The sequence below is a fragment of the Rhinatrema bivittatum genome, chromosome 1, assembly GCF_901001135.1.
Source record: "Rhinatrema bivittatum chromosome 1, aRhiBiv1.1, whole genome shotgun sequence".
Classification (NCBI taxonomy): Eukaryota; Metazoa; Chordata; class Amphibia; order Gymnophiona; family Rhinatrematidae; genus Rhinatrema; species Rhinatrema bivittatum.
Genome location: NC_042615.1, coordinates 787,809,307 through 787,833,224, shown reverse-complemented (window position 1 = coordinate 787,833,224; position 23,918 = coordinate 787,809,307). Strand labels below are relative to the sequence as shown.

The 23,918-nt window shown below is 44.8% G+C and overlaps 1 protein-coding gene across 2 annotated transcripts in view; it reads right to left on the bottom strand.

The window, feature by feature from the left end:
* The window catches only part of ST8SIA5 (ST8 alpha-N-acetyl-neuraminide alpha-2,8-sialyltransferase 5), a 139,528-nt gene that overhangs the window by 100,862 nt on the left and 14,748 nt on the right, over positions 1-23,918 (bottom strand). The window contains exon 2 of one of the 2 annotated variants that reach the window (XM_029580615.1): positions 4,631-4,738. The exons of the other annotated variant lie outside the window; for it this stretch is intronic. Coding sequence (XP_029436475.1) covers positions 4,631-4,738 — 108 coding nt within the window. The remainder of the gene's footprint in view (positions 1-4,630; positions 4,739-23,918) is intronic. 2 annotated transcript variants of the gene reach the window in all.

Sequence of the window (23,918 nt, the reverse complement as noted above, 5' to 3'; positions counted from 1 at the left end):
AAGAACATCACTTCCTATCCCATGATTTTTAGTTTTCTTAGAAGCCTCTCATGAGGGACCTTGTCAAACGCCTTATGAAAATCCAAATACCTACATCTACCGGTTCACCTTTATCCACATGTTTATTAACCCCTTCAAAAAATGAAGCAGATTTGTTAGGCAAGACTTCCCTTGGGTAAATCCATGTTGACTGTATTCCATTAAACCATGTCTTTCTATATGCTCTATGAATTTAATCTTTAGAATAGTTTCCACTATTTTTCCCAGCACTGAAGTCAGGCTGATGTTATGTGTCTGCTAAGGAGTTAGCAATCTGTTATGGATCACGCCACCAGAGGGGCAGAGTTAGCAATCTGTTATTGATCACCTCCTCGAGAGGGGAGGAGATAGCAATTTGTTATGGATCTACTCCATAGGTGGGGGTCAATGATCTGTTGTGGGTTGGCTCCCACAGTGTGGCAGTCTAGTAGTGTAAGGAATAAACACTTGGTGGAAATTGGTGAATCCTTGGGCCGATGGCAGATGACAACGCTCCCAGGAGGATATCCTGAGAAGGGCCACCGGCTAGGCTGGAGTATGGAGACAAACACAGATAGATCTTTATTAGAAAGGAAGTAGAACCACCAGAGGTGGCAGTAGTGAGCTGATGTGCCCGGCAGGCCTGAAGTCCATCAGATACTGGAACTGCGATCTCTGGGTTGCTGAGCTGTAGAAAGAGACTATAGGTAGTGAGTAGACAGGGTATGCTGGATACATAACCAGTAGTAGATGATACACTCACAATTGGAGATATCTGTAATGGCTTCTATGCAACAGAGAGTCTTCAGTATATTCAGGAACAGGAGCCGTAGGCGAGTACTGGTTCCTATATGCAGTCTGGAATAAGAACTCACAATATCTGTGTATGAGATGGCTTCTGGAATAGAAGAAAGTCTTTGGAGAGTTTTAGGAACATAGGCCCTCGTGGAGCGAGTACCGGTTCCTATCTGCAATCTGTAATAGTAATGTACCAGATATAGGTATGCGATAGCTTCTGAGATAGAAGAGAGTTTGTGAAGGGTTTTAGGAACATTGGCCCTCGTGGAGCGAGTACCGGTTCCAATCTGCAACTGCAATAGTAACTCACGATCTCCGTACCTGTGATAACATCTTAGACAGAAGGGAGTCTTCAGAGATTAGGAACATAGGCCCTCGTGGAGCGAGTACCGGATCCTATCTGTACTAGAACTCACAGTGTTCACATCTGCGATCACTTCCAGGCACTAAGGAGTCTTCTGAGCATTCAGGGACGTAGGCCTTCGAGGAGCGAGTACCGGATCTGAAATCAAGAAGAGAGAATGGGGCCCCCGAGGAGCAGGTACCCCTTGGTAAGTTTGTGGAGGCAGAGCAGCAGAGAAGTTTCCTCCTTGCTAACTCGATTCGTAGTAGCAAACAAAAACCTTTTAAGTTGGAAGCGGATGACGTCACTACGGGGGAACGCCCCCGAGGTTCGCACCCTTGCTGGTACAAACTCTGGAGCACGCACGCATACCCTTACATCATCAGGAACATGGCGGATCCGCAGTGTCAGGCCAGCCCGGGGATTCCGGGGAGAAGCGGCGAGGAGAAGCCACAGCAGCATCTGTCCGTCAGAGCCGAAGGGAGTCGCCCACAAAGGTAGAGAAGGTGGAGCGAGGGTGAGAACAGGCACGAACGCAACAGCTCACTGGTCTATAGTTACCCAGATCACCCCTGGAGCCCTTTTAAAATATTGGGGTTACACTGGCCACCCTCCAGTCTTCAGGTACAATGGATGATTTTAATGATAGGTTAAAAATTTTAACTAATAGATCAGAAATTTCATTTTTTAGTTCCTTTAGTACCCTAGGATGCATACCATCCAGTCCAGGTGATTCACTATTCTTTAGTTTGTCAATCTGGCCTACTACATCTTCCCAGTTCACAGTGATTTGGTTTAGTTCGTCTGACTCATCACCCTTGAAAGCCATCTCCGGAACTGGTATCTCCCCAACATCCTCATTAGTAAACACGGAAGCAAAGAATTCATTTAGACTTTCTGCAATGGCCTTATCTTCCCTTTAACTCCTCAGTCATCTAATGGTCCAACTGACTCCCCCACAGATTTCTTGCTTCGGATAATTTTAAAACGTTTTTATTATGAATTTTTGCCTCTATGGCCAACTTCATTTCAAATTCTCTCGTCGCCTGTCTTACACTTAACTTGACAATGCTTATGTTTTATCCTGGGTTTAAAAAAGGTTTGGATAAGTTCCTAGAGGAAAAGTCTGTTGCACACTGCTTTGGATGACTTTGCAGGGGAAGCAGTCTAAACATTTCTCTAAATAAATAAAATCATTAACTGTAGTGAATGAAATGGAAAAGAAGACAAGGAAACAGATTCCTACGCATGCAGGAGTAGAGACAGGCAAGACATAGGGAAGGAGCCATGCGGTAAAAAAAAATACACTAGTAAGCATGCAGACAGGAAAAAGACTGGCTGAGGCGTACATGAGCATCATCAGAGAGCACCTGACAAGGACAGCCCACGAATCTCTTAGATGAGGAGCGATGAATTCTCTAGAAAGCAACACGCAGCTTGTCCTCTCTTTACCTAATAATGGGCCAGATTTACTAAACATTTTCCCCATAGATACAAAATGGGGGGCAAAATTAGGTCTAATGTCAGCTCCTAAAAGAATAAACCTATGACACAAAGTGGGCTGTGCACCTTTACTGTATAATAATTACTTAAAAACCCATATTGCACCACCCAATCATGACACTCTCATTAAAGTGCAAGCACCCTATCATATCCCTTCATAAAGCTTTTTAAATGTCAGAACTTCTCCCTGAAACTTACAGGTAGCTACAGAATCTCATGAATTAATTAGATAAGAAGTTAAGAGGTAAAGTTCACACCAGTTTGCTCCATTACAATGGGCCATTCCTATGTATCTTGAGCAGTAAAATAACAGCCTTCCTTCATTTAAGCTCCAATACCATATACCCAAGTGGCCTACCATTAACAGGGGCTCAGCAGTGACCCTCTCTACATTCCCACGCTCTCTCTCTCTCTCTCTCTGCTTTTCCCTATGGAGGCACCCAGTGCTTTTACTACGATTGGCATGTGATAAGCATGAGATAAGACCTTCTGACTTGGTGCGACCAAGGGATGGAGACTCTCTGCATGCAATTAAATCCTCCTGACAGATGTAGGCCTTGCTATCGAACCTAACAGCAGTGTTTCAATGAAGAGATACGTTCGTTTATCAAATCCGATAACTACTGTACAGAAAAACAAAAAGCAGAGAGACAGCGCTACCATTAATGCGATCACCAGCAAGATTCTACCTATACCAAAATCTGCCTACTATGAAGACACTTAATATCTCTCCAGCCCTTCATGCTATATGCTCAACACAGGGCAAATCAGTTAAATCACTTTATACTATGCAGCAGGTTTTACTTGGCCAACAAAAGCCTGTGACATGTGCCAACAGATTCCTACTAGTGCCAAAAAAATGTTAGAGGAGAAAAATATGGCAATGTCTCTCATATCCTGTTTGATTATGTGCCATGTATAACACATTCCTAGCAGACTCCCTCTAAATATAGTCTTTCATAATAGCAATAAATAAGCTCGCCTAACACATTTCTTGAGGACATGGAAGAAATAGCATTGCTTTAGTAGTTTAGCTTTACTTGTAGTCCAGCCCTCAGAACAATGCAGTAATGAAAACACAAACAGATATAGAAGCCAACTGTATTAACTCATAAGTAGGTTGGCGTGAATGAGACAGTACCACACATTTTTTCACAGTACCAGCTCAATTGGAGTTCAAATGGATTCATGGGCATAGATATACAAACACAGTTAAGTCTGTCCTAAAACTTGGACTTAATCGCCAAAAAGTTAATTACACCTTCATGTGAAATTTTGCTACTACAAAATCTCCAGTGAGCCAACTTGCACAATTCTTCAGCTCATTAACGATTATCCATAATTTTTACAAACTGCTTCACCAATGCAAGATTGCATGCGGAAAATTGGCAACTAGCACGTGAAATATTTTTCAAAGGTGATTGCACGTGCTATCTGCCTTTTTTTTTTTTTTACACCGAATTGCATTTGCGAAGCCATTCACACTTTAGTACATCGGCCTTATCGATATGCAAACCAGAAAGACAGATGGAAATAGAGATCTAGATACATGAACAGAGGCAGGGACAGAAGAGACAAGTATTGAGAGATGGGTAGAGACAAGGAGAGAAAGAGAGAGAGAAAGACAAGCATAGAACTACAGACAGAGGTAAGCATGAAAATAAAGATAGGCAGGTATAGAAATTTAAACAAATGAATACAGGGACCCATTGTGATCTCTCAGCATTCCCTCAGTTCCCTTCCAAGGATGATTATAGAGAAATAAATACCCAAGAGAGATAGAGAGAGGTAGGGAGATGCAGATAGATACACATATAAAGAATAGCTAGCTAGATGGATAGGCTAGGCTACACAGAATAGATATTTCATGTCTTCCTAAGCCCCAGTAGGTTTGGGGGGGGGGGGGGGGGAGAAACTACATCAGCTATGGTGATCTCCTTCACATTGTCATTCTGTGTTAGTCTGTACCTGCTGCCGGCATCACTGCCAGTCTTCACTGCTCCTTCATCCGTGAAATTAAAGGTCCTGGTCCAATTTCCCAGTTCCTCTCCACCGTGCCAGCTAAACTGCAGTCCTCTAATAAGAGAATGAGGCAGGTGATGTTTCGTGTCACTCAGTTTGTTAACTCTTTCAGCATACTGCATGTCATTTAGGTTCACAGTGTTAGCACAGGATGGCTGATAACATTTATACAAAGTTGGCGGGGCACCAGTAGGGACATATTTTCTATCTGTTTTGTTTTCAGCCTTCCTCTGTGATTTGCCAAATTTGAAAAGTCATGTGACTATTGGAAATTAAAATATTTTCCCCACCCTCTCGCTGTTTTTCTGCCCACTCCTCATAGTATTGTCTTTCTCCTCCCAATGGGTCCTCCTTTGGCATGAGAAGAAGAACACAAGGGAACACAATGCCCAGAAAGGAATTTGTGAAACCTTATTTTTAAAGACCCCAAGATGTCTTTCCTTCTCTCTAGCAATTTGTCGGTGATGGGTGAAGAAGTCCCACATCATCCTGGAATGATATCTCTACAGGAACCGAATGGAGAAATCACTCTGGAATACAATATGGCCAGCTATTGCATATGGTCTATGTGACACGCTCCTCCTGCTGGTCTGCACACCACCAGTGAGAAAGAAAACCAATGTGAGACTTTGCAGGCATAAAAAATATTGTTTCTCATAACAAAAAAAAAAAAGGTCCCTGCTGGATACTCCCTGGATCTTCTGTACCTTCTCTTTTCAAAACAAAGGAAAGCCCATTGACAGAAGACATGTATTTTAAACAATAGCCTAGGCAATAGATAAACCTGTATTATCCATATGTTTTAATTAAATTACTGTTGTCAAGAAATAGAATGTGCACTGCTATGCAGTGACCATATATCTCCATAACAGTTCCATGTAAGGACTCATAGTATCAAGTTTCTCAAGAAAATGAATGGCAAATCTGTAAGTGCAATGGGAAGAAACCTAGAGCTGGTGCATGGAGCTATCTGACTGTCCTACAGCTGTGGAAATCATTATAGGGGCCCACAACTAAGCCACATTAAGTTTGAAAGTTTTGAATGATTTAGCAAGCTAGTAATATATGTAGAGCATGCTTTCACTATGCATACCATTAGCTTTACAAGTTTCTCCATACTAACCAGCTCAGAGTTAAAGGGCCAATTAGCAAGGGGGGAAAAGTTTCCTTTGACTGGCTATGCAATGAATTCATGGGGGATGCTGTGGGATCTATCTGCCTCCCAACCTTCAATGATCCCCTAATAACCAACCAAGAGACCCACACCCCAAATCCAACCCTTTTATTGACTCCTTCCCTCTTCCTCACAGCCCCACACTACCCCTACCCTGAACTCCTACAGAAAATACAGATACCAAAGGTCCTTGCACACAATTTTAAAAATGGAAACTGCTTGTTCTGAATCTTGCCCCCTTAAGTTTAGACCTGCTTTCTCAAGGGCTGCATATCATGATACAATTTGTGGCTGAGGCAAAGGATTAAGTGTTGTTCACCCTCTAACACCTGGGATAGAAAGCCTACAAATCTCACCTTAGGCTGCCATATGCAAGATGAACGGTAACGTACAATACAGATTCCGCACTGCCAGACTGCTACACCATTTTTGACCTTGTGAAAAACCCTGTAACATTATGATGTCCAGCCTCCAGACCTCTTTATTTGGAGGTTTCATTTCTGTCAAACCTGATAATAGAGCCTATTGCTTTAGGTTTGGAGATCTCAAACAATGACGGTGTTTGTCAGTGCCCTTTTGTAACATCCAAGGTTGATATCCTCATCGTTCTAACAGTTCATCAATCTCTGGAACGGGGAGTATCTGGATCAGTTTGCTTGTCACGTTTTATGGTGAATATTTGGCTAAGAAGCCTCAGACTTAGCTAGTACCTGGATTGGGTGTGGGGGCACTGGAAAATGCCAGGTAGTCAACCAGCCCGGTAAACTGCATACATGAGAAGAAGAACCTTTGGAACTGGGTTAGTATCAAATGTAGAAACTGAACTGATCTTTCCAGAATCAATGCAGAACCCTATAAACACATCCACTTTAAGCACCGACTCAGAGGTGTCTGCACCAATTACATCTGAGTTTTTCAATTACTCCCTAGTTTTAACATAAGCTCCAGCTCCTCTTTGACCTCTTCACCTCTGGTCTCAGGGCTACAGTAAGGTCAGGATCTGACCTTTAGCAGCAGCTCTTCCTTACTATTGTGTTCTACAAGGATGTTTTTCCCTGGCTTCTCTGTGTATATTTTGCCAAACTGTCATATTAGGGCCTTTAGCTGGTGCAACATGCTGTTTATCCATCAGAATCTCCTCTATCTCTAGGCCATTTGGAGCTAGAGTCTACGGTTCCAAACGCATTTTGTGCTGCATAGGATATATGAGCAAATTCTCCTGTGCATTCCAGGGTGTCAGAAGTTAACTTGATAGATCACTTTCTCCCTTTTTAGTCCACAGTTGGGGAGCTCAGACATGAGTCACTGAATGGGGGGAGGGGGACGTGGATGCCGGGGGGGAGAGGAGCGGGAGTTGCTGTTAATGAGAGAAGGAAGAGAAGATGCTGCTGAGCAGGAAAAAGAGAGGGAGGGAAGATGCGGCTGAGAGAATGGAGATGCTGCTTGGCGGGGAGAGAGAGAAGAGATGTTGGTGTGGGGGCCGCTGTTAGGGTAGCTCTAGCCATGTGGCCAGCCAGCTGGCTGACCAGGAAGGGGAGCACTGGGGGAAAATAAGGTAGAGAACGTGAGGAGGGAAGAGAAGGGATAGAAAATGGAGATGAAGTTTAGAGATTGTATGAGGAGGTGGAAAAGAAAGAGATGAAGATGAAAAACGGGCAAGATGGGGAGAAGTGAAGAGGCATTGGACAGCAGAGGGAGAAAAGAGCAAAATGAGAAGTGAGATAAGAGAGATAATATTGGTAAGAGGGATAGAAGGGGAGGGAGAGATGGATAAAGGAGGAGATAAAATGGAAAAATAAAACAGGAAAAAGCTTTAGATGACAGACAAAAGTAAAGATTGCTAAAACTTGTGATTGAAAGAATGCATAAACAAAAAAGATAGGAAAATGTTTTTTAGTTTTGGTTGTTATTTGAACATGTAAAACATTGCAGTATTATAAAGCATTATATTTTCTCTATGGGGGAGAACAGATGGAGGCAAGTTAAACAAGCTTTGAATTCTGTGACAACATAAAAGGCACATTTAAAGAAATGTTATTTCCATTCATAATTTTTAAAAACTATTTTTAGAACCTCAGCAGGAGCAGGAAGAGGTTCCTGCATGATAATTTTGTATTTCATATCTGGCAATACTGCATGGGCTGACCCTGCATAGCCTTACAACACAATGTGTTTCTCCAAGGCCCCCCCCCCCCCCCCACTATGACAGCACAGCATCATTACATACCTAACTGCTATCCAGCCCTCATGAGTGAGAACAAATGTACAAAGTAGTGGCCTCTCATTTATCTATTTATTTATTTTTAAAATGTATAAACCACCTACCTATCCACAGCTTAAAGCGGCAAACATATATAAAAAATAATACCTACAGGAATTACAACAGCAATCTGACTGCTGAGATCACTAGATTATGACACAGTTTTGGCACAACAAGAGAAAAAACATGACTGACTAAACAAAGGCCTGCCGGAATAAGTAGGTTTGAAGTAACTTCTGAAATGTTTTTGTGCAGGTCATCAGTCAGAGCGTCTTAGGTAAAAAGTTCCACAAAACTGGTCCTGAAACTGAAGTGTCAAAGAGACAAACTGGGTATCTTCTTCAGTGGCACTTCAGTGGTCTGGGGGGATGTTCTGCCCGGCCAAGACAGAATAGCTGGTTTTAAAAGAGAGACGTGGAATACCTCATGAATCTCAAGGACGGTGGTATTCTGAGCTTGTTTGCCACAAGACCCAGTTGTTGTCGACAGAAAAGATCCTATGAATAGTGGGGGGAAATTCATAGAAGGCATCTTAAGCCTTGGGTTTTTGGTGCTAAGCCAGACTAGACTTCTTTGGCACAGTTGAGGTGCAGGACAATGTTTCCTATTGGCTTGTTCTTTAGAACATTTTTCCGCTTTATCCAAAAGAAGGTGAATATTTTGCAGAGTTCCTGAAGCTCCTGTCCCATGAGGTTAGCTACTGGACAATTGTCAGAGACAGGAACTGGTCTGGGTACATGGGGATGGCACCCAAAAATGATGTAAAAGGATGATGATCTGGTGGAACTATTCAAATGATTGTTATGGGCAAATTAGGCCCATGGAAGGAGAGAGGCTCAATTATTTTGCTGTTGGTTCACATAGGCCTGCAGGAAGGCCTTGAGGCTTTGATTCACCTGCTCGGTTTGTCCGTTGCTCTGAGGGTGATAAGCGAAGGTGAAATCCAATGTAATTCCAAACTTACAGCACAAGCCTTTCCAATATCGAGCTGTAAACTGAACTCTCGATCAGAGAGAAAGTGGCAGCCCATGCAGGTGGAAAATGTGTTGCACAAAGAGTTTAGCTATTCAGGTGCAGATGGCAGTCTGGGAAGAGGAATGAAATGCACCATCTTAGAGAATCTATCCACAACCACCCATATGGTGGTGTTACCACCAGAGAGGAGAAAGTCACAGATAACGGCGCTATTCCACCAGGCGCTGTTACAGAGGGGCAGCCCACTACCATTGGGCACTTAAAGAAAACTACATCTTGTGAGAAAAAGACCCCAAAAAATAGTAAAAATGAACTGAGATGTAAAAAGAGAAAATTAGCGATGTGAAGACCCGCCCCCCCGACGTCATGACGACCAGCCAGCAGCGACACGATTAACGGCGCTATTCCACCAGGCGCTGTTACAGAGGGGCAGCCCACTACCATCGGGCACTTAAAGAAAACTACATCTTGTGAGAAAAAGACCCAAAAAAATAGTAAAAATGAACTGAGATGTAAAAAGAGAAAATCAGCGATGTGAAGACCCCCCCCCCCCCCCGACGTCATGATGACCAGCCAGCGGCGACCCGATTAACGGCGCTATTACACCAGGCGTCGCGCGACGAAGGGGTTTTCCCCTTTGTGCTCCCCTTCGTGCTAACCTTTGTGCTCCTTTTAATATAATTGTATTTATGTTTTTGTTAATAATTTAACTTTTATTAATGTTGTTTAGTTTTTTGCTTTGTTTAAAATTATTTCATTATTGACGTTTAAATGTATTAGACTAAGGAATTTTACTTCCTGCTTATTCTGTTTCATTGTAAACCGGTTTGATATGCATTCTATGCAGGAAAATCGGTATTAAAAAAACCTTAAATAAATAAATAAATAAATAAATAAAATCTGTAGCCACATGGGTCCAGGGTTCCGTGGTAACCGGCAGCAGCTGTAAAAACCCCGATAAGCATGCTCTGACACTTCTATGCATAGCACATGTAGGGCAAGACCCTACATAATGCTGAGTGTTAGTCTCCATCTGAGGCTGCCAGTAGTGTCACAGAATTAATTCCAATGTCCAAGTGGTGCCAGGATGACCAGATAGACAGGAATCATATGCCCATTCAAGAACCTTTTGTCATAGGCATCGGGGCACCACCATCTTGCCAGGAGGAACTATGAACTTGTTAACAACCACAATCTTAACTGGGTCAGTAATGTGCTGTGGGGGTTCCAGTGTTCCTTCAGTATCGAAAGACTGGGAAAGAGCATCAGCTTGACTGTTCTTGTCAGCAGGCCGATACCACAGCTTGAAGTCAAACCAGTTAAAAAGCAAGGCCCAGCAGGCTTACCTGGGGTTCAGCCTCTGAGCTTGTGCCAAATGTTCAAGGTTTTTAAGATCTGTTAAATTGTTACTGGATACTTAGTCCCTTCCAGCAGATTTTACCATTCTTTCAAAGCTAGTTTGACCACCAGAAGTTCATAATCACCAATAGTATAATTTTTCTCTGCCAGAGAGAATTTCTTTGAAAAATAGGAGCAAGTCAGGAGAGTACCATTATGATCATGTTGTAGGAGGAAATGCCTACCTCAAGTGTAGATGCAACTACCTTCAAGATGAAGGTAGATACTGTTCCAGTTGTGTTATGCCTGTAATATGTTATTATACCTGTAAACCGGAGTGAGGGCCTTTCGCTAAACTTCGGTATATAAAAGCCTACAAACAAATAAATAAAATAAATAAATGAATGGCTTAGACAAATTTGGTTGGTCGAAGCATGTATCGAGAGTGAACACCTTTTTCAGCTGCTCAAAAGGCATGAATAGCATTAGAGGTCCAGTTCTTGGTGTCTGAGTGGGGTTGCCAAAAAGAAGTAATCAAGGATAAATTTTCTGTAGTAGTTTGTGAATCCCAGGAAGCATTGTTGAGCCTTGAGGCCTACAAGCCGGGGCCACTCCAATATGGCCTTTAATTTCTCTGGGTCCATCCAAAGGCCTTGATGTGAGGCAATATATCCTAGGGAGGGAAGTTCTTCCTGTTCAAAGGTACACTTCTCTAATTTAGCATAGAGATGGTGCTCACAGAATCTTTGAAGGACCTGTTTTACATGAAGTTGGTGCTCGGGCAATGACTTTGAGAAGATTAAGATGTCATCCAGGTAAGCCATCATATGGGAGTTCAGCAGGTCCCAGAAGATCTCATTTATCATAAATTAGAAGACTGCATTAGGTACTCATAGTGTCCGTCTCAGGTGTTAAAGGTGGTCTTCTACTCATCGCCCTCTCAGATTCTGACCAGGTTGTATGCCCCCCAAAGGTCCAGCTTGGTGAATATTTGTGCACCCCGAAGGTGCTCAAAGAGCTCAGAGATCAAGGAAAGAAGATATCAATTCTTATTAGTAATAGAACTGAGACCTCGATAATTAATACAGGGACATAATGATCCGTCCTTTTTCCCAACAAAAAAGCCCCTGTAGTTGAGGAAGAGGAATGAATGAAGCCTCGACCCAGGTTCTCTTTAATGTACTTAGCCATAGCCTCTGTTTCTGGAGCAGAAAGCAGGTATACTCTGCCTCTGGGTGGACCCTTGCCAGGGATCAAGTCTATGGCACAATCATAGGAGCAATGAGGTGGCAGGATCTCTGTCTGCTGTTTACTGAAAACATCAGTGAAGTCAGTATACTGTGGTGGCAGGTCTGAGAGTTATGAAGTGACTGGCCAGGCCACAGATATCACAGGAGAAACTTTGGTGAGACATTGTTCATGACAATTAGGAATCCATCTGGCAATTTGCATCGTGGCCTAGTCAGTGTGGGGCTGATGTAGCAGGAACCATGGTAGGCCCAGAATGATTGAATTGATTGCCTTGGGTAGAACATAGAGGCTGATTTGTTCTGCATGCAGGATTCCAGTTTGCATGGTCAGTGGTACTGTGATTTTTGTAATTTGTCCAGGCAGGGGTTCTCTATAAAAGTAGTATATTGAGAGCGGAGTGTTCAAGTGAACTGTGAGTATGTCATAGTATCAGACCAGAGCCTCATGGATAAAGTTGCCTCCAGTGCCAGTATCCAGAAGGGCAAGAGCATCGACAAGAATGCCACCATAGGACAAACGTACTGGGACTAGTAGTTGTAGAGAAGTGCAAGGATGACCTGTAGTGCCTCTCCCATCAGGCCTAGATCCTTGAGTTTCCCAGCTTGTTCAGGCAGTGACTTGCGAAATGACTAGGTGCAACACAGTATAAGCAGAAGTTAAGTGTACGGTGCCTCTGCTTTTTATTAACAGAGATCTTAAATGATAGACTTGCATTGCTTCTACTAACAGTGGTCCTTTCTCCATAGGTGATCAGTTGGTTACAGGCCATTGGAAATTTGGAGCAAGAGGGACAGGGTGTTGAGCCAAACTTCTCTCTTTTTTTCTCATTCATGGTACCTCAGATCACAGCTAGGCCAATCAGCCCTTCCGGGGTAGCTAGTAGGTCTCGGGCAGCCAGTTTGTCTTTAATGCGTTCTTGTCAGAAAATTACAATCATGCTGTTGCTGCCCCACTGGAGTTTGGAAGCCAAGGTGCGGAAATGTACCGCATATTCCCCTACAGACCAGGAGCATTGCCTAATCTGTAGGAATTCAAAAGCCTTAGAAGTTGTGTGACCTGGCTCATCAAATGCTTGTCAGAACTCTTGCAGAAATCATGCCAGATCCCCTAAGAATGGGTCATCCCATTCCCAAAGGGGGAAGGCTCAAGCCAATGCTGTGCCACCCAGCAAGGAAAGAATACAGCTTATCTTGAATTGGTCCTTTGGAAACAAGGGCGCATACAACTCGAATTGCATCCACCATTGGTTGAGAAAGCCTCTACAGCTTCTGGGATCACCATCAAACTGCAGATGCAGAGACAAGTGAAGTATAAGAGTAGCCACACCACAGGTGCCAGAGCAAGCCGTGCAACAATGCCCTGAAGGTAACTGGCCATGGTATTCAGCTCATCCTGCTGCTGTTGAAGCTGGTATGCTAGGCTGGCAATGGCGGGGGCAGGAGGCAAGTTCACTGAGCTCATTGTCTCAGCAACCTATAAAAGCCCTTAGTGCTGTGGCATAGTTGACCCCTAAGGCCTACGCCAGCAGTTGGTGAACATGCCCTGTAGCGGGACAGTCTGGAGCTTCACCTTTATCAGCCGCCTCCTCTGCAGGTTGAGCCCTTGTATTCTTGCAGCCAGCATGACTTAGGTGGGTCCCTAGGGCAGAGATGGTAACTAGAGTCCAGAGACACATCAGAATCAGAATAGGCAGCAGACTTAGCAGAGTCAGAGAAGGGCCAAAGTTGGGGTAGGTGGCAGGCAGGAATAGTCAGATCCAGTTGAGGGATCAGTCCAGGCGGAAGGTAATCAGGATCAGTTCCAAGCAAGAGGTCAGATCCAGGCAGCAGGCAATCATTGGTCAAGTCCAAGCAAGAGGCCAGGTTCAAGTGGCAGGCAACTGTGGTCAGGTCCGAGCAGGAGGTCATGTCTGGAGAGTCAGGCCAAGGATGGACAAAGACACACTGAAGAGACTGGACAGGACAAACAAGGAGGACAAGGCTGGAGTGGAAAGCAAGGCCGGACAAGAAGGCATGAAATCAGAAAAGCTGCAATATACATTGCTAGGCAGGAGACCCGTTGTTGAGGCAAGGTAAGCCCTATATATAAAGCCAAGGCGTGTGATGTCATCAAGGGGTGTGGTGGCCTTTTCCCTCTACGGGCTCTTTAAATGGTGTGACATCGGGCATACACGCACCTTTGGAGGGAGTCGGGAGATGGCAGCTCTGGAAAGGTCCTGCTGTGTGAAGGAAGCCCAGCGGCGTCTTACCATGAATGTAGGGCCCATCTGCTGGCAGCATCTGGGCTAAGCATGGCCGATCAAGGGGTCCTTCCACAGCCAGCCAAATGCAACCATCAGAAGTGCCTGTATAAACTGCTCAAATGCAATCTGTCCAGGTAGCATTCAGGGGAAATGAAACAAGTGACTGCTTATTTTGATCTCTTGGCCTTATGGCTAATATCCAGCTATGAGCTGAGTTTGAGAATCTGCACAATATGGGAGGTTAGTGCACTGACACTCAACAAGCCCAGTTTGGATAAGATTATGCTCCGATCATTTCCAAAGCAGGAGGATTAAACCTCCTGCTAAAAAAAAACAACAAAAAACCCTAAACAATCTGGTGCAGTATATTCTTCTTATGGCTCTGGATCACAAACATCAGTAGCAGAAATGTATTTTATTTTATTTATTTATTAGATTTGTGATTCACCTTTCCCGATAAGGCTATCAAGCGATGTACAACCAAACATAAAGAAGTCCTGAAACACTGATAAAAACTATAAGGGCAAACACTGACGTCAAACCTATCAATCCGGAAACAATGGCAACAGGGTCTCCAGAGTCAAGCCAAGCCACTCCAGGATGGCAACCTTCACCTGGAGACACTGCACCTCCCCCCCACCGCCTTCCACCACTGGCACTGATTCAAGGGCTCCATAAGCAGCTTGGTCCTTCCCCCTATGAGCAAGAGAGGCAGGATGTTGACCGGTGAGGTTCCAGCTACCGCCGTAAAGTGCCTGTTTTCTCAAAAATGATGAGGACAGTCTCTGCGTCTTCCTCTGGGGGCCATTTTTACTGTGACTACATCCAGAGAAAGTCAGGCCACTGTTTATGACTCAGGCCCGTGCTGGCTGGCTGATGGTCCCCAGATGCTGATGGAACAGTATCGGGCACTGACGCATTAGCTGCCTGCTCCTGCAGTAGCTGCGGGTGCTGAAAGTCCAGCTGCGGGTGCTGAAAGTCTGCCTGCATCTTCTGGAACTCGGCCTACTGCCACTGGAGCTGTTTCATGTTGTCCATGGTTACTTTACTGGTTCTCAGACAAATCCCACTCTCACACCATATATCAATGATTAGGGTTAGCAAGACAGAAGGCATAGCCACAACAGTTTTCCTGGGCCAGGCTGCTGGTCCTCAGTTTTCAAAGCAACACAGACTTTTAGGCAGATGTTGGTAGGGCCAGAAAATCACAGCTTTCTTCAGCAGCAAAATACAATTATAATGCCATAAAAGTTCTTTACCCCATCATGATAACAAAAGGCTTAAGAAAGGGATCTCAGTAGCAGTGAGGTCTGCGGCATCTGTGGTTCTTTCTTGTCTACCAAGAAAACCTTTGTATGTTGCCAACAAACAATCCTGAAGTAGGGTGTGGCAGTATCTGTGGCTCAGACCACAGAAGTCTGAGAATTTATAGACAACCCTGGCTCGATTCCAGATCAAGTGACAGGCAGTTTGTTTCCTCCAGTCATACTTGTTTCCAAGACCAACTTTCCCTTCCTGAAGCCAACAGCAAATCCATTTCTTGGCCTTTCTTGATTACCTCGGGGAAAACAACACAGTAATTCCATTTTTCTGCAATAAAAGTCAAAAGGTCTGGCTCGTACTACTCAAGGAACAGAAGAGATTAGAGCCTGTGATTCGGGAGTAAGACTGCGGCATAAAATCATGACCTCCCCCCACCGCCTTCCACCACTGGCTTGCTGTGGGACCTTGGAAAAACTCTCTTTACCTCTCTTTGCTTTCCAGGTCCCCCAGGACCTCCAAAACACGACACGTTTGTCTTAAAGCATCCCGCATCCTGACTCACAATCTGGTGCTCTGACACAAGCTACCTCCCACACAGAACTCTAAAAACCTTTGATCACGAACACTGTGCCCATTTCAAATACCTTGAAAATTAAGTTTTGCACTAATGGTGCTGCAGAAATCATAAATGCTGTTTCTGATTTAAATAACATCTGCAGATTTCCCTGTTGCCTTTTTCCCACGGCTGAACACAAGCATGTGCTCAGACAGCATGCAGGAACGTTATGGGCTCTGCTCTTTCTGATGAGCTCCAAAGCATCTCCTTATGGGTTCCCAAATTTCATTTGTTCAGGTTTCTCATGCCTTTCCTTTAGACACTTGGACTGCATCCTGCAGTCCATTCATAGCTCTGCTGCCCTGTTCCACTCAGAAATGGAAAGCAGTGACAGCTCTGCCTTAAATGTAAAAAAGAAAAAACAAAACTGTTTTCGTTAAAAGCAGGACCTGGAGACGATGGCACAGAAAGTGCAATGCTGCATCTCCCCATACAACACAGGTCTGGCGCCCGTTGGTCGCAGACGGCCTTGACCTCTGTTGCTCACCTCCTTTTTCCCGGCACCAGCGATTCTCAGAAGAATGGCGGCCTCCGCATTCAAACGCTGCCTTCCCCGGTGTCCCCGGGACAGCGTGGGCAATCCCATCTGCCATCTTGAATCGGAGATTACCTAGGGCATGCGCGCGCGCCAGGCCCTCTCTTATACACGTCATGGTGGGAACCTCGGGGGCGTCCCCTCCGCATGACATCACCCGCCAGTGTATTTAAGCCATCCAGCCTATGCTTCGTACGAGTTAGCAAGGGCTTCCTTCCTGCTGAATTCCACTCCTCTGGGAGATGCTTCACTACTTGCTACTCTGAACTTTGTTCCAGAACTCCGGTACTTGGACGCTTTAGGTACGCGCTCCTCGGGGGCCTTGTCGCATTCTGGCTATCCACTCCTCGGAGGGCCTTCCTGCCTGGAGAATCCTTCCACCCTAGATTGGGACCCAGCCTTGGTCAGCCTTGTGAGTACGCTCTTCTATTGCTACCAGTTTGCTGACGGAACCTCCGGCGTACCCCAGGCCTCGTGCCACTACCGTGATCACCTCAGCAGACCACCTTCTACGCTTCGGAGTGAGTACCCTCATCTACCCAGCTCTGCTGACCTCCTGCACTTCTCTTTCAACGACTGTGCTGATTCTCGGTGTACCCCGCGCTGAGGGCCACTACTGGATCAACCCTGAGAAGTATTCATCTGAGGAGGAGTTCTCCAGTGTACCCCGCTCCATGGGCCACTACCAGGGATACCAACACTGAGCTACATCACCACTCTGAACTGTGTCTTCCTTCCCACTTGGTGGGTTCTTCGCCTATGTTCCAGTCTAATAAAGTCTCATTCTATCTATGTCCGTCTCAGCTGAGGCCACGCCTATCGTAGTGAGTCCCCACAGGGCTCCTCCCTGTGGGTGGAGTCAGCTCTCACTACGATCCAGGGTCCACAACCATACCAGAATATAACAACAGGAATACCACTGCTCCCTGGAAGGGCTCTGAGATCTTGTCCATTCCCTATCCTTGCTCCCTGACAGACTCTTCTTACAGCCTTTTCCCCCACTCAGATGAAGCTCTGCTTCCACCAGATCTGCCTTAATATTTGCAGTTTTGTATAAATAGAAAATAGACACTTTAGTCTGGCCACTTCTGCACCACTCAGCTACGTCAACAAAAAAGATTCCTAATTTTAACTTCTCATGAAAAAAAAAAAAACCCAACAATTATGATGCAACTTTCCTGTTTCAAAAATGTCAAACTACAATGCTCGTAAAAGTCTTCACAATCTTGAACACTTTTCACATTCTGCTGCCTCAAATACACAACTCAAACTTGCATTAAAGCAGGAGCTTGTTTTACTGATCCAAATAACACTTTCACGGTAAAAGAACAATTAAAGAAGTATTCCCAAAGTAAAACCTGTGGCGTAAATCAAACGCAGCACATCACCCTGCTAATGCCATCCCTACAGTAAAGCATGGGGGTGGCAGCATTCTGCCGGGGGGGGGGGGGGGGATGCTTTGCAGCAGGGGCGACAGGGAGGCCTGTGAGGATCAAAGGAAAGATAGACGGTGCAAAGTACAGGCAGGTCCCAGAGGAAAACCCGCTCCAGTTTGCTGTAGACCTGGGGCGGGGAGAAGAATCACCTTTCAGCAGGACCATGACGCCACGCACAAAGCAAACGCAACAATGGAGGGATTCAGCAAGGAAGAAAATGAATGTGTTTGAGTGGCCCAGACCTAAATCCAACAAAATGGCAAGGCACGAAGTCCACAGATGACCCCCGGCCAACTTGCAAGATCTTGACCTCTCCTGCAAAGAGGAATGGGCAAACAACACTGTACAAAGTTGGTAGACCCTTATCTTAAATGACTCATGGCTGTTATTGCTGCAAAAGGGGCTTCCACCAAGTATTCAGTCAAGGGGGTGTGAAGACTTAGGAAATCAATACTTTTTTTTTTTTTTAATTCTTAATTATTTTTGGCACAGTTCTATAATTGCTCTTTTATGCTGCCAGCATAAAGGAACAGCCTAATGGTTAGAGCAGCAGCCTATGACCTAGGGAAACCAGCGTTTGAATCCCACTGCTGCTCCTTGTAATCTTGGCCAAGTCACTTTACCCTCTGTTGCCTTAGATCCAAGCTTAGATTATAAACTCTCTAGGGAGAGAGAAGTACTTGAATGTAATCCACTTCCAAGCACTGAAAAGTAGAATATAAATAAGTTAAACTGTAGTGTAGATGAGTAAAACAAATGCCTACTTTAAGGCATCTTGATTTATATTTTTTAGACAGCAGAATGTGAAAACTGCACAAGGGTTTGAAGACTTTTACAAGGCACTGTAAAGCCTAGGATAAGGTATTTGTCATGAAATTGGTTCAATTCATTCACTAACTTCATACGATATGAATTATCCATACCATTATATCCCATTCCAAGGTTCAAAAATATATTTTAACTGTGTTCTACTAAGGAAATTTCATGGAGCTGTCAGGTCGGCTATAAAATGATGCAGCAAGAACACAAAAAAAAAAAAGGTAAACTAGCTTCACCACATTGATTCCAGAATTCCTGTTAGCAGAAGCAGATGGAAAGAGGACTGTGACAGAAGAGGAGAGAGACGAAAGGGACTAGGAGAGTGTTACAACCACCTCCAATTCATTCTGATCACAATGCATTAGCTTCACCTAAACATCCTCCTTCCATGAAAGGTTCCATTGTTTGCATCAGCTGATAGTACTGAAGGGATGGAGTTAATGATTATCTAGTTTTAGATGGGGTTTTTTTTGGTTTTTTTTAAGGGCTTGTAGAAACATCAACACCATGATAATTCTAAATGGAAAAATCACCGAGCCAGATCAAGCTATTTCTGCAGCTAATATATGGCCAAACAACTTATCTTTTATTTACTGGGATGTCAGAACTGGCTGATTTAAGTGACCAGTGTGCTTTCCCCCCCCCCCCCCCCCAAAATTAGAATGGAGATGCCTGACTGCATGTTGTCCTCACAAAGGACTCAATTCCTTCAAATTCATGTTGGCACCCAAAGAGCAAAGAGCAGCAGATATTTTTCTCTTCCTGAATTTCACTTGTTGTAAATGAACATATCCAGGACCAAAATAATTTCCCACAAGCTCACAGAGCATTTCCATGTAAGAGAAGGATCCACTTTAGACATTCCACTAGTGCCTGTACTCTGCTCATGGACTTGATCTCCTCCAAAAAGATACATGCCATTTCTAATGCTTCAGGGCTCTTCCAAGCTAAACACATTTATGACTGCCTCAAGCAGGAGTAACTCTCTCTTCCACAGATATTGCCACCAGGCAGCTCCATTTAATTCTTTGGGTGCTTTTTAAATTCTTATTACAGAGATTTTTTTTTTTTTATCACAAGGATTGTAACACTTCACAAACCTTTCCCTGATGTTTCTGTGCTCCAATTGCTCCTGGGTTGCTGGGGTTCCACCGGCAGGGAGGAGCTATACCCCTCCGGGGCCCTCAGTGTAGTGACGGATGGTGATCCATAGTCATTCAATGTCATCCGGCTCTCAACTTCTGATCAGAATATTCACAGTTTTCTGGTCAGAAGTTGACTTCTCTAGGCACAGCAGGGCCACGCAGAATGAGGAGAAGGCAATGCTTGTGTTCAACAAAAATTTACTTTCACTTAAAAAACAAGATTCAACTCAGAATTACAAAAATCATGCACAGAAGAGAAATCATAATGCCAAAAGCCAATGAATCTTTGTCCATGATGCCAGCTCATTTGACCCTGAAAATCCCTGCCCACAGAGGCCAGGAAAATTCTCTTTGTGCACTATCATGTGACAGAAGGGAAAAACCCCAAAAACCCTCTGTCTCCAAAAACTGCCCAAACAATTTTTGAGAAATCAAGAGATCTCTCCTGACACTGTATATATTCGATGCAGGGAGTAGATTCACTAGAACAGATAAGGGAAGCAGAGCCCTCCTGTAGCAATTGGTCAAAAAAAGATGAAAAACTCTCCAAAACTTTCAAAAATAAACCAGTGGGCCCACCAAAATCAACCTCTAAATACCCAACTCTCCTCTAAAGTCTCCACCCCAGAGGATCTATAAGGCTGGCTCTCTCCTCAAGCATGCCCAAAATATATATATAAGCACTAATTCCATCCTAAAAAGGGGAAGGGTAAAAGCTAGGAGTGGATCCCCAAAATGCAAAACTCACATGAAGGTAGACAAAGAAAATAGCTCGTTGAAGAAAAGAAGGAAAATTTGGGGCTGGTGTTTCCATTAGGCAAACTGGGCAGTCACCTAGAGCGCCAAAGGTTGGGGGGGGGGGGGGGGGCAGCAAAATCCTGCCAGTGCAAGGCATAGAGGGGTGCTGTGCCAGATCTAATACTGCTCAAGAAGGGAACACTGTGCTGGAGCCACTGCCCCCAGTAGGAGGGAGTGCCGTGCTGGAGCTGCCACCAGTAAGTGAGTTGGCGAGAGGGTGCATGACTGTAAGATAGCCTAGGAGGATGCCAAATATTCTTGCACCTTCCCTGTGCCAGAAGCAATCAAATGAAGCCCCGTGGCTTACTGAAGAGTACTTTAATCCAAGAGCACCCCTGTAATTGGAGAATTACTTAGTCAATTCTAATCTGTAACTAGTAATTCTGATGAAACATCTAATGAGGAGCTGGAGGAAAATCAAAGAGCGAGGGAGATCCAGAGACAGATAGACAGAGAGGAGGCAGCAGCTCCTGAACACCTTATTCCTGCCCAGGGGCGGATTGGCCTATCGGGGCATCGGGCTTCCCCCGGTGGGCCAATCTATCTGGTCACGTGGTCTCGACCGCGTGGCTCTTCCTCAGCCCAGCCTCAGCGCCACCCAGCCAGCCCCCGCTGGAGGCCAAGCCAGCAGGGGTCAAAGAAATAAAAATCGAGGCTGGCAGAGGCCGAAGAAAAGAAGATCAGCCAGCCCCTGCGGAAGACCAAGCCGGCAGGGGCCGAAGAAATGAAGATGGGAGCCTCCCAGCCAGCCCCCGCCGGAGACCAAGCCGGCAGGGGCCGAAGAAATTAAAATCGAGGCCGGCGGAGGCCGAAGAAAAGAAGATGCGTGCCGCCCAGCCAGCCCCCGAAGAAATGAAGATGGGAGCCTCCCAGCCAGCCCCCGGCGGAGACCAAGCCGGCAGGGGCCGAATAAATAAAAATCGAGGCCGGCGGCGGAGGCCGAAGAAAAGAAGATGCGTGCCGCCCAGCCAGCCCCCGAAGAAATGAAGATGGGAGCCTCCCAGCCAGCCCCCGGCGGAGACCAAGCCGGCAGGGGCCGAATAAATAAAAATCGAGGCCGGCGGCGGAGGCCGAAGAAAAGAAGATGCGCGCCGCCCAGCCAGCCCCCGCTTGGTCTCCGGTGGGGGCCGAAGAAGTTAAAATCGAGGCCAGCGCGCCGCCCAGCCGCTTGAGGCTGGCTGGGTGGCGCGCAGCCAGCTAGGCGGAGACCAAGCCAGAGGGCCGAAGAAATTAAAACCGAGGCCAGCGGGGGCCGAAGAAATTAAAATCGAAGCTGGTGGGGGCCAAGAAGTGAACACCGGTGCTGCTAACCGCCGCTGGAGACCAGCTGTTCAGCTGGGGGCCTTAGATCGGAAGGGTGCTTCTGTGTGTAAGTGAGAAAGGAATGGTGCTTTTGTGTGTATATGTGTGTGTATGTGTGAATGTGAGAAAGGAATGGTGCTTTTGTGTGTATATGTGTGTGTATGTGTAAATGTGAGAAAGAAATGATGCTTCTGTGTGTGTGTGTATGTGTAAATGTGAGAAAGGAATGGCGCTTCTGTGTGTGTGTGTGTGTGTATATATGTGTGTAGGTGTGAATGTGAGAAAGGAATGGTGCTTCTGTGTGTGTGTGTGTGTGTATATATGTGTGTAGGTGTGAATGTGAGAAAGGAATGGTGCTTCTGTGTGTGTGTGTGTGTATATATATATATGTGTGTAGGTGTGAATGTGAGAAAGGAATGGTGCTTCTGTGTGTGTGTGTGTGTGTGTGTGTGTGTGTATATATATGTATGTATGTGTGAATGTGAGAAAGGAATGGTGCTTCTGTGTGTGTGTGTGTGTGTGTGTGTATGTGTGTGTATGTGTGAATGTGAGAAAGGAATGGTGCTTCTGTGTGTGTGTGTGTGTGTGTGTGTATGTGTGAATGTGAGAAAGGAATGATGCTTCTGTGTGTGTGTGTATGTGTGTATGTGTAAATGTGAGAAAGGAATGGTGCTTCTGTGTGTGTGTGTGTGTGTGTGTGTGTATATGTGTGTGTATGTGTGAATGTGAGAAAGGAATGGTGCTTCTGTATGTGTGTATGTGATATGTATGTGAGAAAGGAATCTGCCAGTTTAAAAAAAAATTAAATGTGATAATACATATACCTCAACTTTTGTGCTGGTAGCGCAACTTTTGAAAAGTTGTATGAAAGATGAAATTACTGAATTTTAAGCATCCCTCTTCTGGAAAATAAAATTTAGCAAAGTGGGTAGAGACAAATACTAAAGCAAAAAAAATGTAAACTATTTAAAATGTTCATCTCAGCAAAATCACAAATTTAAGATACTGATGCCAGGTGAGGTTTGGGGGTTTTTTTAAAGCAAAATTTAAGCATGAAGACTAGAATAGTTCCAATCTGAAATGGTTTTGCTAATTTTTTTTAAGCCTTTAGAAAATGTATATTTTTAAATGACTAAGACTGGAATCTTCCCATTTAAAAGGGAAGTTGACTAAGGATGTCTTTCGGTTCCGTATCTCCTACATGAATAATCATATGACTGATAGTTTGAAGAAAGACACTTGCTTTATTGCCTGAAAGCGTAAAACAAGAGAAGCTGTATGGTGTGGGTGGCTGTCCCTTGGGAGGACAGAACCTGAAGGAAGGGTGTCATTTCGCCTTCTGATAGGAATGTGGTTTTCTTATTTAATGGTTGGGATCATCACTTTCACTTTTAGTAAAAGTGAAAAATGCTGCAAGTCTGAAAGCAAGGTGCTTCTGTGAGTGTAATGTGTATGTGAGACAGAGAGAGTGCTTCTGTGTGTCAATGTGTGTGTGCACGAGAGATGGAGCATGTTTTTGGCTGGCTTGTGGCTGTGAGATACGGCATGTGTGTGATTGAGCCTGTTTGTAAGTGAGATTGAACATGTGTGTGATTGGGAGCTTGTGTGTAAGTGAAATAGAGAGAGCATGTGTGTGATTGAAATCCTGTGTGTAAGAGGGAGCGAGAGCATTGTGTGATTGAGCGAGACCGGCCAGAGAGGTGACATGTGTATGTGTAAGACTGATCAGGGAGATGACTGGTATGTGTGTGCTTGTGTGTGTGTGTGTGTGTGTGTGTGTGTGTGTGTGTGTGAGAGAGAGAGAGAGAGAGACTGGTTGGGGAGATGATTGGTGTGTGAGAGACAGAAACTGGTCTTGAGGGTATGACTGGTGTGTGTGTGAGAGAGAGAGAGAAGAGATTGGTTGTGGTCCCTAAGGAAGAGGACCATGAGGACAGCTTCAGCAGCTACTGCTGCTTCTGGTGTGGCCTGCAAGGGAAAGGAGTAGGAGAACTGCTGGAGAGGGTAAGTAAAGGTGGCTTTTTAAGTTCATTTTTCTTGATTGACTACCATTTTAATTATTGGGTAGTATGTGATGTGT